The sequence below is a fragment of the Conger conger genome, chromosome 2, assembly GCF_963514075.1.
Source record: "Conger conger chromosome 2, fConCon1.1, whole genome shotgun sequence".
Lineage (NCBI taxonomy): Eukaryota > Metazoa > Chordata > Actinopteri > Anguilliformes > Congridae > Conger > Conger conger.
Genome location: NC_083761.1, coordinates 55,241,225 through 55,258,983, shown reverse-complemented (window position 1 = coordinate 55,258,983; position 17,759 = coordinate 55,241,225). Strand labels below are relative to the sequence as shown.

The 17,759-nt window shown below is 39.4% G+C and overlaps 2 protein-coding genes across 2 annotated transcripts; one reads left to right on the top strand and one right to left on the bottom strand.

Moving 5' to 3' along the window:
- Nucleotides 1-2,661: 2,661 nt before the first annotated feature.
- Nucleotides 2,662-8,616, bottom strand: thumpd1 (THUMP domain containing 1). Its single transcript, XM_061232078.1, has 5 exons — nt 8,255-8,616; nt 7,687-7,894; nt 7,391-7,571; nt 5,857-6,105; nt 2,662-3,718 (listed from the first exon to the last, which is right to left on the bottom strand). The coding sequence occupies exons 2-5, from the start codon at nt 7,885-7,887 to the stop codon at nt 3,390-3,392; spliced, it is 960 nt and encodes a 319-aa protein (XP_061088062.1). The 5' UTR covers nt 7,888-7,894; nt 8,255-8,616; the 3' UTR covers nt 2,662-3,389.
- Nucleotides 8,617-10,806: 2,190 nt separating this feature from the next.
- On the top strand, nt 10,807-17,655 carry acsm3 (acyl-CoA synthetase medium chain family member 3). The gene is made up of 14 exons (XM_061231223.1): nt 10,807-10,943; nt 12,193-12,429; nt 12,600-12,810; nt 13,174-13,381; nt 13,503-13,646; nt 13,789-13,945; nt 14,422-14,501; nt 14,680-14,803; nt 15,377-15,457; nt 15,598-15,699; nt 15,790-15,917; nt 16,832-16,931; nt 17,013-17,132; nt 17,213-17,655. The coding sequence occupies exons 2-14, from the start codon at nt 12,196-12,198 to the stop codon at nt 17,297-17,299; spliced, it is 1,776 nt and encodes a 591-aa protein (XP_061087207.1). The 5' UTR covers nt 10,807-10,943; nt 12,193-12,195; the 3' UTR covers nt 17,300-17,655.
- The last annotated feature ends 104 nt before the right edge of the window (nt 17,656-17,759 follow it).

Genomic DNA, 17,759 nt, shown 5'->3' with positions numbered 1-17,759 from the left:
AGCTAACCTCCAGTGCCCTATTTCTTCTTAATTATGTTCCAAACGGTTGATTTTGGCAAGCCTAATGTTTGGCCAATGTCTCTAATTGTTTTATTTCTGTTTCCCAGTCCCATAATGGCTTCTTTGACTTTCATTGGCACAACCTCATGTTGATAAACAGCAATAATAGTTTCCAAAGGTGATCTGCAGACAAGAGGAAAGACTACTTGCTGAGAGCTCTCTTTTACCTGTATTAAGGAGGCAATGAATCACACCTGAACAATTACAAACACCTGAACAATTACAAACACACTTTATAAATCCAAGTGTTCTTTGAAATAAAATCGTAAATTCCGTAATCAATAACTTAAATATAGCTATACCCTAATGGATAACTGGTTAAGCTCACACGACATTTAGGAAATATATGTATTTGTTAGACTAGTGATTATGCACTGTACGTTGCATTTACTTATGAAACGAGTGGACAAATAAAGTTGATTATATTTTCAGCGTCGCCGAGAGCATGTAAAAATGTGCACTTCTGTTCATTTCTGGAGGTAAATTATTCCCTAAATCAGAGGCGCTCAAAAATATAGCCTTAAAAGATCTTGTTCAGAAAAAAAGGTTCCCTTCTAAATGCTTTTCTTACAAAGTTAATCGACAAGAACCTCGCTTACAAAAGCTGAGCTCATTTCTGCTGTCTGAGTGTGATTTCACAATATTGTATAAGAAATATTGTAAAATATTGTATTTGTTTATATTTTTATTTTAATATGTCATTATGTAGGATCATAGGTAAATTTAACATTCTCGGAACCAAAAGAAATAACATTCAAGGAACCAATATAAACAGTGTTCAGAGAAGGTTCTAGGAACAAAACAAAAAAATGTTCAGAAAATGTTCAGGTAACCTACAATAGGATTAATATAACGTAACTGCAATGTTGTGACAACATTAAGAAACATGACACAAAAAACGTCTTAAGAACTCCCAGAAAACTTGACAAACAGAATGTCATGCAAATTGAAAGAAAACGCGTTCAAGAAACCAAAATATGCGTGACGTTCAGTGAACGTTTTATGAATACATAACCTTCAGAAAATGTACAGGTAACCTACAATAAGGTTTCTTGGAATGTTACTGCAACCTTGTGAGAACATAAAGTTACACAAAAACATCCTAAGAACACTTGACAGATTTATTGTAAATATAAAAATAATTTAAAAAGTAAAATACAATTTTACTTTGATTTAGTTAATCTCAGTCTGAATGAACTATAGTCATTCCATCACTTCCTGTTTCACTAGAGTAAAAAATGAGGTAACAAGCATGAAAAATCCCTTTGTCAGCCATCAGCATAGGAAAAGCCAAAGAACTGTCAATTCAGAAAACATAGAAGATAATTGACCATCACAAGTCAGGTAATGGGTACAAACATACCACTAAAAAGGTGTCAAACATATGGAATGGTTGCATACTTCCCAGGAAGATAGGCAAATGTAAATTATCCCCTCAGATGGCAAGGAAGATGGTGAAAAAAATGACATAAAATGGCACCTCCATACCAGCAAACTTTTTGGAAGGGCGGTATGAAGACAGCCCTTAGTGAGCACAATAAATGAAACAAAGCATCTCGAGTTTGCCAAACCTCATTGGAATTGGAAAGAAAATGGTCAGATGAGACCAAAATTTTATGTTTTGGTCATACATACCATTAATATGTTTGGCGGCAAAATTGAATGCATACAAGGAGAAGCACCTCATACATACAGTCAAATATGGCAGTGGGTCATTGATATTCTGCTGCCAGGGGTCCAGGGGCACCATTTACGATCAAGAATGAGTTCAACCAAGTACCAGGAGATCTTGGCTGAGAATCTGGTTAGGTCTGCTAGGAAGCGGAGTCATAGGCAGATTTTCCAGCAGGACAATGACTCCAAGCTACTTCAAAATCTACTCAAGTATAACAATATATCAATGATTCTGAAATGTTCTGCATGGAGGAATGGTCAAAACTCCCTCCAAATGTGTTCTCTAACCTTATCACAAATTGTAGGAAAAGACTGCCAGGGGTGTTTGCACAAAGTATTAAAACCAGGGGTGCCAATAATTGTGAAACCTGTTTTTTGGGAGAAAAAAAAACATCTTTAAAAATTGTAAGACTGTTTCCATTAAATAATTAAATAATCAATTAAACAAAATCATTAAACAATTCATTTTTAATAATCCAACACTTTCCATAAAATGGCAAGCTCTTTTGACCAACTTTATGAGGAAGATATTTCCTATGAGAAACAAAATTTTATTCCTCACATTACCCTCATTAGGTAACATGCAACACAACTGTTCTCAAAATAGTGTGATCAAGTCTTTGAAACATCATGCAGAAACTTTTTTACCACTATATCATACCCTATTTTCAGCAGGACTTCGATAATCTAATTTTGGTGAGTCAAAATTGTAGAAATGGCACCATCTTGTGGGCAAGAAATGAGACTGACCTGACCACTAATGAAAAGAGAATAAGAGTTGATATTCTCTGAAAACTGGTGTTTACTCCATTACCATTTCACACAATTCCTCTTTAAAATTGTCATGAAAGTCTGGGGAAAATACTGATAGAGACAAACCCAGGACAAGAATTTGGTCAGACAAAAAAACAACACACAAAGGTGATATACGTTTGGAAATCAAATCAATTTTATTTCAGTATAGTGCTATCAAGGTACAGGAAATCCGAGATACTTATTAAAAGGAATAGATAAGAAAAAGACATGTAAAAAGACAATCTGGGATAAAATATGTGTTTCCCTGATTAGAAAACAAAATCTATTTTGTCATTAAGAACAATGTAATCAATCTGCTTCAGTAAAAATCGAATTGTAAAGATGGCAGGAGAAAGGGAATCCAACACCTATCGCTGATGTATGGAGGAAGACAGGATAAGCTTACCTTTTCTTACTTGGATAATGCTAAACTCAAGTAAAATTCAAAGTTCTTTTTTCAATTTGATAAGTAAACTCAACTGAGTAAAATAAAACTGCACCACTGATAACACATTATTTAAATCACATTTCTGACAAATAAAATCACATATTCCAACATTCAACATGCTGGGTATAAAATGTAGACACTGACAAAGTAGTTCCTGGGAGCCATTTAACAACAAAAATTTCCTCCTTTTGAATTCACTTTTGGAAAAATTGTCCAAGAGCTTGAGGTGCTAAATTCTGGTTAAATATTACAAGGTGAAGATCACAATCAGGAAGGGAATACACACTACTGGAATCCAACTTTTTGACCATTTACACACATGTATTAAACCATGAACAGGTTCCAGTTATGCCCTCTATTTACATAACACACTTAGCACAACGATATCCATTATTAGGCGCAATGTCCTCCACTACTTCTTGCCAGGTGAGTGGTCTTCCTCTGCCTTTTTTTCTGGTAGAGCCTGCTCCTCCTGCTGCTCCTGGCCAGGAACAGTTTTGGAGTCTCCGTCTCCTCCATCCTGCTTCACGTCCTCGGTCTCCCTGGGTGATCCTTCAGTCCTCTGAGGTTGATTTTGCACTTTATCCAGCTTCAGCACTTCCTGCACATTGAACTTCCTGAACAGCATATAGTCCCGTACTACGCTCACACAGCACACGTTTTTAATCACCTCGATGATGATTGTGTACTCCGGGTTGGTGAGATCCACTTTATTTTCGGGATTCATCTTCCCCACCAATTCTAAAACAGAAAAGACAAACTGAATTACCAACCATTTGAGTGTGCATGAGCAATTGACCTCAATCATTAATAAAATTGAATAAATAATACTTTCAAATGATCTCATGAAGTATACACAAGTTCAATGAGACCTCTGGCATCACAAAAATAGCAGTAAATCTGATGCATTGTAATATGATTGACACAATGCAACACACCACAGCCAAATCTCATGAAACTGATCAGCATGAAATTAGGTACTCAACCAAATAAGACCATTTTTGTCAGCACTGAATTATTTCTAAACATTCTACCCAATGGCAAACAACATGAAACTGCTATATCCACAATCCTATAGTCTCCAGCCTCAGCATACTGAATTCCATCTATTTTTCAAAAATGGCAAGAAACAGTTAAAAGCCCCCTAGAGCCACTTCATGACAACTTTTTTATTTTCTGTCTGTTGGTAAATAATGATGAAAATTCCTGAAAATTTGAGTTTTCTTTTTTCCAGCAGAACCATTGCCTGGCGTCATGAAAAATATGTTGTGGCACAAAATGCGATTCTTTTTTTAGAGGTCTATAACTTTGTAAGAAGCCCTAAATCTTTGACAGTGTGTATCTTGGGTTAGTTTTGTGTGAAGAATTCATCTCTAGCCATCAGGAAATTTGCTTTCTGTGATAAGGGAATATACACTCGATGACCAATTTTTATTAGGTAAACCTGTACACCAGCTTGTAAATGCAAATATTTTAAATGTGGCAGGAACTAAATGCATAAAAGCATGCATACATGGTCAAGAGGTTCAGCTGTTTTGTCAGAATGGGGAATAAATGTGATCTAAGTGACTGACTGTGGAATTATTGTTGGTGCCAGACTGGGTGGTTTGAGAGTCTCAGAAACGGCTGATCTCCTGGGATTTTCACACACAACAGTCTCTAGAGCTTGCAGAGAATGGTGCGAAAAACAAAAAAACATCCAGTGAGCAGCAGTTTTGTGGGCGGAAACGTGTTAATGAGAGGTCAGAGGAGATGGACCGGACTGGTCGAAGCTGACAGGAAGGTGACAGAAACGCAAATAACCGCACATTACAACAGTGGTATGCAGAAGAGCATCTCTGAACACACAATGCGTCAACGGATGTCTCTATGTCCTCAATGAAGGCCTTACAGATCCCGCTCACTGGCAACATCCTGAGGATGACCCAAGGATAGGCGACAGCAGCAGTCTTAAGTCTAAAAATAAGTCAAATAAATACCGAATCAAGTGCTCACTGAGTGTCTTTGGGCTAAAATATGCACTTTTTTTTTCACCTGGACCAATTTTGGGGGGTCAAATTTTGATCTTTTTTTTTTGCAAATGAAAGTCAACTGAAAGAACTTATGGCCCTATGATACGACCCATGGAAGATTCAAGGCCATATTCGGCACGTTTAGATCTGCCTGGAAACAATGTGCGAAATTTCAGCCGACCCTCTACTTTTAATACATTACATTCTTAATCAACGTTTCTAGAACGATTTAGCTTTGGTACTCAATTGGTTTTGTTTATCAATTATTGCATACAGTGATCATCTGCAAATTATCTGGCAACGATTAAACCATACATTTTTTAACTAGAGTCGGTTCCCAACTTTTCAACACCAGCCCTGCCACAAAGCCAGCATTGTACTGTGCTTCATTTTGGAAATATCCTTCAAATGAAAGCTGCAGCCAACCGCATCTTACACTCACCCCCTTTACAAGGCTGTGTAATGAGCAGTCAGCTGACCAGCAACAATAGCGCACCTAACAGACTACCGACCACACTTGACTTGTTTGCCGTTAACCCTGGCATATTATAATCTTCAACAAGAACACTGGTTTCCCAAGAAAGCTTATCAGTGGGATGACATAACATCCACAATATATCTATCCAGTTTCATTCCCATGGTGGTAGACTGTCAGTTCTTGAACAACACTGCAGTTTAAGATATTTTTTTCCATGTCTGTACTCTTCAGCCACTCAACTATGCCCAAACTCCATTTTGATGAGTCGGTCTATATGTCTAAAGTTTGTATCCGAGTTTCCCCTGTAATCCTCTGATCAGCATGTTCCCTGTACATACATTTCTTTATTGTTTCATATGTTATTAAAGAGCTTCAATGTGAGCACTTACCCGCCAAAGCCTTAATGACTTCATCCCTCTTATTATGACTACTGTTGCGGGCCTTGAATACAATTTGAAAGGTTCCTTGGTTAGGGGTCTTGAACCATGGCTCCAAGAAGTTTTCCATGTACTTCTCCATGTCCTCAATGAAGGCCTTACAGGTCCCGCTCACTGGCAACATCCTGAGGATGACCCGAGATTTCTTCTTTTTCGTTGTGTGCAGGTCTTGCAAAATGTGATGGACAAGCTTTTCAGGATCTGAAGAGAGAATGAGTTCAGCACAAAATAACAGATTTTGCCATGGATTTAAACACTTCAACACATCTGTATTTACAATATTGTTGCAGGCATGAAGTGATAATATTTAGCTCAACCTGAAAGCATGGTGTCCCTCTAGCTTACTGTGCTATATTTAGTACCCATTCACCCAAGCCATTTAAGTGATTTATGCCAGATGCATGTAGTGCACACACATTGCTGAAGCAGTTTTCCCTCATTGTTAATCTCAGCTTTTACAATTTACGGTTTGGGAGCGGGGGTTACTTTTATTAGCACTTTGGAATTCAACCCCTCACCCTACAAAGGTTGGAAGCAGAATCGGAATTAGAGTGGGTGCTAGTAGCCATAGGAGTCCCAGAGTACCCAAATAACTTGGGCAGAATTTGTGAAAGAAAATATTGTTAATGTTGGCAGGTAACATTGCATATTGTTTGTGTAGTAGTAATATATATATATATATTTTTTTTAATCAGAGTCGAAATGCATTGTATTTGCCCAAATAGTCCGAGGTGGGATTTGAACCCCAGCCTCTCACTCATCCAAAGATTTCAGACAAACGCGTTACCAGTCAGCTAAAGGCGTAATCACCCTCAGCCAAGGGAAATAACATTGTTTTCAATTTGAGGGTTACGTCATCAGGGAGCATTGTCACTGTAACCAGCTACGAGCCTTCGCTGTACTTCACAAAGCTTTTATTAGATGGCAGTACTATTCCCATGACCTTGAGGGCATAAGCAGAGGCGGGCAACAAAGGCCAGATCGGTTTCTGGTTTTCATGCAAACTTCTGTCTTTAATCAATTCATTAGCCCTAACATTTACACCATCTATTTTTACTATGGCTAGATGCATTGAGTTCATCCTTTTCACAACCAGAGGAATGTATATAGGAGCTTACACATTCCAAGGAAGTAAGGTGCATCAAGTTAAAAAATAACCTGCAGTGAGGTATTTCATGTGCTAAACATGCACACAACTTATATGGCTGGTGCGCTTTCAGCTTCAAGACAGCTACATCCTGTGGCAGAAGATCCAAGTACTGACAACTAACTGCAAAAGTTGCAGACATATAAACCACATCAACGCCTGTGGATTTTGATTATTTATTTTAAATGACAATAACGAATCCGTCACACAACATACCCCGTCTGACAGTTATGCCCATCCCCAAAAAGTTAATTCAACCGCTTTGCTTAGTGTTAAGCCAAAGAATAACACGCAAGTATGATGTTACGAAGACGAGTACCAAATAAAAATGTCACTCACCTAAATGCTGTGTTCTAATGAAGATGACATTATTAGCTCCACTGTCAAGAGCCTGGAAGCGCCTCTCCATCTTTTGTGTAGAAGAACGTATCTGTTTAACTTCCTTCTTTAAGGCAGCCTCTGCGTCATCCTCATCTGCAGAATCGTTTGCATCGCTGTCACCGTCGTCAACATCAGAAAACTGCAAATTATATAAGCTTATATGTTACAATATTTCCAAATAGGCAATTACCAAAAATTCAGACAGCGATTATAAAAGCACTTTAAACGATAGTTCAACGATAGTACGATACTACCTTCTCTGGTCCGTATAACTCGTCCGCATACTCGTTCAAGAGGCTGTAAGCTTCTGAAGTACACTTCCTCTCATTCATATTACAAGTCATGAGAATTCCCTGCATTCCAACTTCGAGCTCGCGTGAACCTTTATACTTTTTGTTTCCATAGTTGCCGTAATGCCGTTTGCTCCGCTTTCTTGAGTCTTGGTTTTCGGTCATTTTTTGCCTGTAAACACAACCAACTCAATCAGCTGGCAGACAGAACATGCGCGATGAACCTGTATTGGCATTATAAAAGTTTCCAACCACGAAATAAATGGGAAATATGTCGTTTCGAAAGAGAACTTCCGGTCTGCACGTAGTACCATATTTGACATTTTCACAATTTCGTTGAGTTTGGTTACTCGGCTTTCTATAAAAAAGTCGTCAGTTAGCTAGCTAACATTAGTCATATATTTCTGTTGCATGCTGAGTAATTATCACTATCTAGCTACTCATACATCAACCAGGCTTTATGGAAGACCATTTCAAAATGTACTTCAACATTCAATATGAAACGCGAAACTGTGAATTAGTACAAACAAACCTATTTTGTGTGGGTACAACTCCAAGAGCTCTCGTACAATTTCACACGTGCAGTTTACCGGAGGCTTCCCACTGCTTTCTCGTCGCGTTGATGACGTAATGCCACGGCGACATCGCCTCGCTGTAGACTTTCGACTTGGCTCGAAAACAGGCGAGAGTAACCGATTGCCATCGGGGGAGGAGTCAAAAAGTCGGACACTTCTTGGTTGTCTAGCCTGCTCGCCTCGTCAAGCAATGGCGATATCACAGTCTACTTTTGTTTTGCACATTCAAATTTCTGTACCACGAAACCAGTGAAAAGATTAGCACTGACTCTGTGAAAGATCCATAAAAGAGCACCTTGTCTACAACTGAACTGGGCACACTATATGGTGTTGACAGAATTATTCAGCAGACACTTTATTATATCTATATATTGTGATGTGAATTGGCTAGGGGGTCTCACTAATCAATGGCATGAATGAATATGATTGAACTGAATTGAATACAGGTGTGTCTGATTGCGAGCGTGGGAGACTGAGTAGACAAAAGACTGGACAGACGCCACATATGGTTGTTGGAGCATCTCGCTGCTGGGGCTTGACACTTGCTGGAACTGGGGTCGTCGTCGTCGTCATCGTCGTCGTCGTCGTCGTCGCCGCCGCCCACGCCCACGCCCACGCCCATGCCCACGGTCGGTTAGATCTGCCAGCAACGAAGATAGCTAGCATAGGGGGTAGCTGTTCGAGTGTCAGGGGGGAGGTGTGAAGTGCCTCCTATAGACCGAGGGGGCCTGCTCCTCGGCACATCTTGCCATTGGACGGTGTCCCAAGCTCCGGGCGAGTAACGTACACCTTTAAAGTCTTTATATATTCCTGTTTATATGTCCCAGTAGGCTTAATTACTGGTAGGCTAGTTTTGTACTAGTGTGGCCAAGCAACAGATACAGGAGGGGTAGCTGTAAGACCGGGGTTGGCATAGGGTTTCACTTTAAACTGGTGTGGGTTCTAGTGCATTTCCCATGTTGCTTTGGTTGATGACTTGCAGTGCCTCATGTTTAGAGGGTGACCGTGTGCCATGTTGAGTGGTGTGCCCTAAGCTAGAGTCTAGCCTTGTGTGGTGGTTTTTCACCTTTTTAGAAGCCCAAGTTATTGTCCTGATGAGGCTAGTTGCCCCTTAACTGTCGGTAGCGCCTTGCCTTAAATCTTTCTATGAACTGATTTTAACTAGACCATTAATTGACTGTTAATAAAGATTGTGGTTTTGTACAACAGTCTCTGGCTGTGTTTATTCAAAGGTTCTGACAAAGCAGTCCTTTCCTGCTAAATTAAAGATAAGCCCACTTATTACAATAGTGTAGTTTACCTGTGTATACAGTTGGGCCAACATCTGGCAATTATATATTGAGACTCAATGATTTTTTGTAATTCTCAACTGATGTTTAATGCCTGGTTCATAACTGGCCCGTTGGGAATGAATTGCATTCAGCTGCCCTACGTTTTTATCCTAACCGGTGTACAATAGTGCACATCAAAGGTCACTGGAACAAATACAAATATCGGATAAATTACTGCTACTCTATCAAGTAGCAGCCCCAAAGCCATGAAAAATGAACAAACATTGGAGGCTAGCTAGCTACATTATAATCAAACGTAACTTTCCATTTGGCTGTCCTTTCAACTAATAGCCTATGAAAATAGCCTGAAACTAAAGGAAATGCATCAAAATAACCTTGCAGGTTTTTCCACTGACTGAACGCATTGAGCTACAAACATAGTCCATAAAAAATCAAAATAATCCTAAAAACGCATAAAATCTGTTGATTAGACTAATGTAGGCTATTATTTAGTATAAAGTTTTAATCTTCGTAATTGACAGGTTCATCACCACCTTAATTGGTATCATAGGCCTATTGTCTCAAATACAAAGTCCATCCATCTATCCATCCATTATCTGAACCCGCTTATCCTGAACAGGGTCGCAGGGGGGCTGGAGCCTATCCCAGCATACATTGGGCGAAAGGCAGGAATACACCCTGGACAGGTCGCCAGTCCATCGCAGGGCACACACACAATTCACTCACACACTCATACCTATGGGCAATTTAGACTCTCCAATCAGCCTAACCTGCATGTCTTTGGACCGTGGGAGGAAACCGGAGTACCCGGAAGAAACCCATGCGAACACGGGGAGAACATGCGAACTCCGCACAGAGAGGCCCCAGCCGACAGGGATTCAAACCCGGGACCTCCTTGCTGTGAGGCGGCAGTGCTACCCACTGCACCATCCGTGCCGCCACGCAAAACCATGCGGACCAAAATAGGAGTGAAATAAATCCTATATCTTCTGTATTGCTCAGAAAATAAGTCAGTCTCCGGATAGTAATTAATTCAGTCTGAAAAAAGTTAGTTTAAAAGTATGGTAAGTTAAATTCTTAGTTTTGAATGGACTTCAATGGGGAAATGTGCTTTTTGGCACCAGACCTTACAAAACTGCATTACCTCGAGTAACCACTGGAGTTTGCGAGCTTCTCAGAGAATTTCAAACCTCTGGCGCAGCTCGATGAGTGGGATCATTTCAGTTCAATGGGTGGGATCCTATTTTTTTCCTCCTACCGTCTAGGGTGGGTTTCCAATGCAAATGCAGTTCAAAACAAGCTAGGACAGGATTAGTAATTCTTGCCATGCTACAGAAACCAGCGCAGCCAAAAGGTAAGTAAGTACTTAGGCTCCTGACAGCAGCTCAATTTAACCACCACTTATCTGTCAATGCGCAGAAAAATACATTACTGGGAATGGCGTTTCAGCCTATTGCGTGCAAGAAGTTGAGTTTTTATTTTCATTATGCGGCTTCGGAACTAGCTTAGATGAAGTTAGAGCAAGACCCTTATTTTTTAAGTCACTGGAAAGTGGGATTTTATGCTCAGTAACATTCGACGGTATGCAAACGGATAAAAAAAATATATCCAGATATGTTTGGTAAACTACTGGAAGAAAATGCAATGCAGCGCATTCGGTTATCTGCATGTATGCAGCTATTCACGTTCGGATACTCAATCTTACCCAAAAAGGGCCGGTGTGGGTGTAGGGTTGTAGAGCTGTTAATTATTAACAGATGGAAAGTCCATGGGTCAGAAAGTAGAAGCCTTGTGTATAAAAACGATATGTTATAATAATTATACATTATTAAAAAAGTCGTTAATTTATAAGGTGAGGTCAGAAAGTGACGGAATGCCCCTCTTAAATTTCCATACTCCTGCACCTATAGTGCAAAGCACTTTGAAAGTTCCACATCAGGGGTGGCCAATCCCAGGGGTTGCTGCCTTTTGTTTTTCACCCACAAAAAATCTGTGATTGCAAAGCCATACGCTACTGTTATTCAAAATTCAAGTTTATTATTATCAGTGTGACTGCAAAGCAACACACTACTGTTATTCGAAATTCAAGATTATTATTATTATTTATGACGACCTACTCCTTCGAGTTTTTGAGATATCAACACCAAACCAACTGGAAAATGTCCGGCTTTGTCCCAAATGCTGTGCTTGTTTCATACTGTTTCTCACAATGTTAAGCTTTTGGGTAGTACTTAAACTTTTCACATTATGAGCATTTGTTTGAGAACAGTTTTCTTCTCACCCTAGTCTCACTCTAACCGACATTCTGCAGTTCAGCCAATCCACATTAACTCTGAAAATGAGCTGTGTGCTCATGGAAGCATGTGATGTCACAATAGCCTCTGCATTCTAGCAGAATTCATATACACTCACTTTATTAGGTACACCTGTACACCAGCTTGTAAATGCACATATTTAAACACCATAGTATTAGCAGTAGTAGCAATAGTCCACTCATTTGCTGCAATTACACCCTGCATTTTCTTTAGGAAATTGCTGTGCATCTCATCTAATCCTTTTTTGAATTACCATATTGTCAGCATTCCCTTTTTTTTTCATTTCAGAGGATGATGAGGTTTAAGTGCATAACGGGAGCACTCTCTTTGCGTCTTGGTTTGCAAATACAGAGAAAGGACATTTTATGCAGTACAGGGGCATGGTATCAGGTCCAAAGACACAAGACATGCTTTCCAAACAACTTTAAAGACTATGAAGGCCTCAGACAACTGTACAACCCAGAAGTCCCCAACTATTTTAATTTTGCCAAGGATGTGCTGGATAAGTGGGCGGAGAAGGAGAAGGTTTATCATTTTCATAGATATAAAAAAATACTAATTCAAAAATGTGTGGCTTATTTGCATGCATATTTGATAATTGTAAGGATATATCAAAATGTAATTGTATAGCTGGCATAATTTTGTTACCATCATTTCTTGCATATAAAATATAAATTATTAACTTGCTATTTTAGCATGGAGAAAAATCACCAAACCCTGCTCTGTGGTGGGTAAATGGCCAAAGGAATGAGATCAAATGGACCTTTGAAGAACTTGCATTCCATTCAAGAAGAGTAGCCAATGTTCTATCAGGGCCCTGCAAGCTCCAGATGGGAGACAGAGTGCTCTTAATCCTACCCAGAATCCCAGAGTGGTGGTTGGTAAATGTGGCATGCCTGAGAACAGGTTTGTTACCTTCTATCTGTTATGGTAATACCATATACTGGGGTAAAAATACAGACAGACAATAATTATTATTAATACAAAATGTATACCATACACAATAATAGTGGAATTGTATGACGGTGTGAACATCTAGATGCTGTGCAATCCTATTTTACCTACACACATAACCAGGGGGAAGTATTTTTATTTTTATTATTTTTGAAGAATATGCTGATGGCATTCTTCTCATTTGGTACAATGTAATTGCAACTTCTCACTACCTTTGCACAGTGTTTGTGTGTTTTTGTATTCATATTTGTGGCAGTGTTCCATGTTATCGCCAATTTGTGTGCTACTACCTATACAGTCTAATCTCCCACATAGGTATGGTACTGATCCCTGGGACCACTCAACTGACAGCCAGGGATATCCTCTACAGACTACATGCCTCCAAGGCCAAGTGCGTCATAACAGATGAATCTCTGGCTCCTGTACTGGATACTGTGGCTCCTAAATGCTCTTCTCTCAGAACAAAACTTCTTGTGTCAGACAGGAAGAGAGAAGGGTGGATGAACTTTGGTGAGCTTTCAAGGTAAAACACAACCACCTACTGAATAATGATGAAATGAGGACATACACTAGAACATTCAGAAAATTACAGAATATTGTTCACATCAAGCATTGGCAAAAAACATTTTTTTTTCTTCCTGAAGGACAGCATCCAGTGACCATGTCTGTGTAGAAACTAAAAGTGAAGACCCAATGGCAATCTTCTTCACCAGTGGTACTACAGGTTCTCCAAAAATGGCTGAACAAAGCCATTGCAGCTTTGGGATTGGGTTGACTGTCAATGGCAGGTACTTGCCTTGTTTAACATTTATGTTAAAGAAATGTTATTAATATTTTTGCACCATCTCAGCCTTTAATAAAACTGTAAGAAGATTCATTTTGTACTGTAACCATCTCACTTTCTGTGCCTTCTGGTATCACTGCATGGAGGTACTGGCTGGATTTGACAGAGCGAGATGTGTTTTGGAACACCTCAGACACAGGCTGGGCCAAGACTGCCTGGAGCAGTGTCTTTGCTGCCTGGATACAGGGAGCATGCGTGTTTGTGCATCAGATGCCACGGTTTGAGACCACCACAGTGCTTGAGGTTTGTCTTGCAGGGGGTAGACAATTGGCTGGGTTTTGCAGATTAACATACATTTTTGTGCACGTTGTCACAGACATACAGTGTACAGTGGCATGCAAAAGTCTGGCCACTTGTGGTCAAATTGCACGTTTTGTCGAATCTGTAGGTCAAAAGAAGTACCTCTGCAGGACACAAACTTGACATATTACTGCAAATTTGAATGAACAGTTGCTATCAATTTGCTGAATTAAACAGCTTAAAAAATATATAAAAATTTAAATTTGGCATGTTCAAAGGTTTAGGCATGCCATTTATGGGATTGCCAGGGTGTTTTCGCATGCAAATCAACATGAACAGGTATGCTCATCCAATGTACAAACAATTGGCAGTCATCAACTACACCAAAACGTGCTACCATGGATTTATTACTGTGACGTGATTGTGCCACAATGAAAGTATTTGGTGTTTAACCATTTAAACTTCCTTTCTGTTTTCAGACACTGTGCATTTATCCCATTTCAACCTTCTGTGCAACCCCAACAATATACAGAATGCTAATACAAGAAGATCTCTCTCGGTATAAAACAGGAATTTTTTTTGTCAATTCTAATAAATATTTTCAAAAGCCAGAAAAAATTGCAATCCAGAGCTTGCTCTGATAAAACAAACCCATCAGAATTTAGACTGTTTTGACATATGTTCATTGTAATAAGTTATCCTTATCCTTATATCCTTATTGTAATTGTTTTATTAAGGTACAAGTTTCAAAACTTGCAGCACTGTTTGTCTGCAGGAGAGCCCATTAATCCTGAAGTGATTCAAAAATGGGAAAGTAACACAGGACTAAATATCTATGAAGGATATGGCCAGACTGAAACTGTAAGTTGTCACTTGAGGTAAAACTCTCATGGTTCATGTTCATAAAGTATATATAGTACAAACCTGAAATGCAGACATAGGCAAATAAACACTCTACGCCACTTTATTCGGTATTGGACTTCTGCTGCTGCAGCCCCTCCACTTCAAGGTTCGACTTGTGTGTTCAGAGATGCTCTTCTAAATAATACTGTTGTAAGGCATGGTTATTTGACTTACTGTCACCTTCCCGTCAGCTTGAACCAGTCTGGCAGTTCTCTCCTGACCTCTCTCATTAACAAGCCAGTTTTGCCCACAGAACTGCTCCTATCTGGATGTTCTTTTTTTATCCCACCATTCTCTGTAAACTCTAGAGACTGCTGTGTGTGACAAGCCCAGAACAGCAGTTTAATCAGATAGCTCCCCATCTAGTACCAACAGTCATTCCATGGTTAGTCTCTTGACCATGTCTGCATGCTTTTTTGCATTGAGTTGCTGCGACATGCTTGGTTGTTTAGATATTTGCATTAACAAGCTGGAGTCCAGGTCCACTGAATAAAGTGTTTACTGAGTGCAAACATGCATTTTTATATCTAGGTTTTGATTGCTGGCACATTTAAAGGGATGAAAATCAAACCTGGGTCATTTGGAAAGCCATCTCCTACGTATGATGTACAGGTAAATGTGTGATTGTGTCCATTACAGGGCAACTAAAACAATAATTGTAATTCTCCCCATGACGTTGTATTGAAGAATCAATAACATTTATATTTTCTTGAATTTAAAACTTACACGTTGATGTTTGCTGACGGTTTCAGGTTGTGGACGATGCTGGGGATGTGATGCCTCGCGGATCTGAGGGAAACCTGGCCATCAGAGTGAAACCTCACAAGCCCTTCTGTCTCTTTTCTGGATACACTGTACATGCATTGCTTTGATCCATTTTATCATTTGATTCATCAGAGATTCCCCAAAAAGCAATCATCGCTGTTTATCACTTATATAAACAGGATGATCCGGAGCGAACAGCACGGTGCTACAGAGGGGATTTCTATCTGACGGGAGATCTGGGAATAATGGATGAGGATGGCTACCTTTGGTTTGTGGGTCGAACAGATGATGTCATTCTATCATCTGGGTAATCACAAAAGCACATGTTCAGACTTGGGCCCCCTTTTGAGTGCAAAAAATGTTGCTATGATCAGATACAGTTATGGTGCTGTGAAATAGTATTTGCCCCCTGATTTCTATTATTGCATATTTGTCACACAATGGTTTGAGATGTTTAGACAAAGGTAAACTGAGTAAAGACAAAACAATTAAAAAACACATTTATTTAATTTAAAAAGTTTTCAAACACCCAAGTAATTGTCCCATTAGTTACCAAGGTTAGCCAATTGACCAAATGTAATTGATTAGATCCTGCTGAACACAGCCAGGATTGATTGAAGCCAGCCCTGTTGAATCTAAACCTCACTCAGAGTGAACTTTGCCATCAGAGTGATGTAGTCACCACAAACGTTCTACAAGCAAATATGGTTACAATGCATTAAATATGCCTGAAGAACATCCAGAGAACTGCAACCCTGTCTAGCCTCAGCTAAGGTCAGTGTTCATGACTCCACTGAGAAAGAGACTGGGGAAAAATGAGATTCATGGGAGAGTAGCAAGACGGGGACCAATGCTCACCATGAGGAACACCAATGCTCATCTAAAATGCAAAAAGGCACCTGGATGATCCCCAGACCTTTTTTGGACCTTTGGGATGTTCTATTAACTATTTGGACAACATGGGTCCCTTTATATCTGGCTTAAAGCAAATGCAGCATTTCATAGTAAGAACATCATGCCAACAGTCAAACATAGTGGTGTTAGTGTGATGATATAGGGATGCTTTGCTGCTTTGGGACCTGGATGGTCCATATTTGAAGGAATCATGAAATACTTTTATAGCTCCATAGCTAGCATGATTAAATTGGCTTCATTTTTGTATTGCTTTATGGCATGTACTCATCATAGTAGTACTTACTTAATTCCATATTAATTTCTCAGGTATCGTATTGGTCCTTTTGAAATTGAAAATGCATTGATTGAACACGAAGCTGTGGCAGAATCCGCTGTGGTCAGCAGTCCTGACACCATCCGGGGAGAGGTACCCATTTTATTTAAATATTATAGTCGGTTTCCTCAGAAATGAAAATGAAAATAACCTAATGAATGTTTCCCCGTGCAGATCGTAAAGGCTTTTATTGTGCTGAAACCTGAATTCAAGTTGCACAGCCAAAATGAACTCATAACTCAACTGCAGAATCATGTGAAGAAATTAACAGCTCCATACAAATATCCACGCAAGGTAATAACACATCGTCAAAGACCTCGTTCTAAAGAAATATTTGAATTGTTCAGTGACCATCAGATGTTTCTCTTGCTCAGATTGAATTTGTCCAACAACTGCCCAAGACTTTGAGTGGCAAAATAAAAAGAGCTGAACTACGGAACAAAGAGTGGGGAATACCGTGAAGTGGGAGCACTGATGTTTTAACGAGAACTAGCTCACCCTGGGCTCCTGAGTGCAACATCTGGTTAAGGCATTTGCATGTACAGTGTAAGGGAAATTTTCTTAATTGACAATGTGTGTTTTATTCTTATTTTTCTCTTCATGACAAGGCAAGAATCATCTGTGACTTGATTTGAGCTCAACTCAGATTTAGCCATGTATCCCTTTACCTGTATGACTTTTGATTAATGACTTAACTTTTTCTATACAGTTCAACTTTGTTTGTGTGTGTAATACACTGGCTGCTACAGGCAGGTTATGGTGTGTGATTGTAAATAAGTGGCATAACTATGCAATAAATGATTTGCTTGTTTAGCTACTGGGTTTCTGTGATAATGAACTGTTCTTATCAAAGAATCTGGTTTAAGTGGTGCGTTTTGACCTTACGGTGAATGTTCCAAATGTTTGTATCACAGAGGTTAT

Bases quoted from the DNA above. Each gene is read 5' to 3' on its own strand.
- thumpd1 (XM_061232078.1), bottom strand. From the start codon at position 7,887: ATGACCGAAAACCAAGACTCAAGAAAGCGGAGCAAACGGCATTACGGC. The intron at 7,572-7,686 runs GTAGTATCGTAC...TATAATTTGCAG, and splicing joins AGTTATACGGACCAGAGAAG to TTTTCTGATGTTGACGACGG. The intron at 6,106-7,390 runs GTGAGTGACATT...TTCTCTCTTCAG, and splicing joins CATTAGAACACAGCATTTAG to ATCCTGAAAAGCTTGTCCAT.
- acsm3 (XM_061231223.1), top strand. From the start codon at position 12,196: ATGATGAGGTTTAAGTGCATAACGGGAGCACTCTCTTTGCGTCTTGGT. The intron at 13,382-13,502 runs GTAAAACACAAC...TTCTTCCTGAAG, and splicing joins AACTTTGGTGAGCTTTCAAG to GACAGCATCCAGTGACCATG. The intron at 13,647-13,788 runs GTACTTGCCTTG...CACTGCATGGAG, and splicing joins GGGTTGACTGTCAATGGCAG to GTACTGGCTGGATTTGACAG.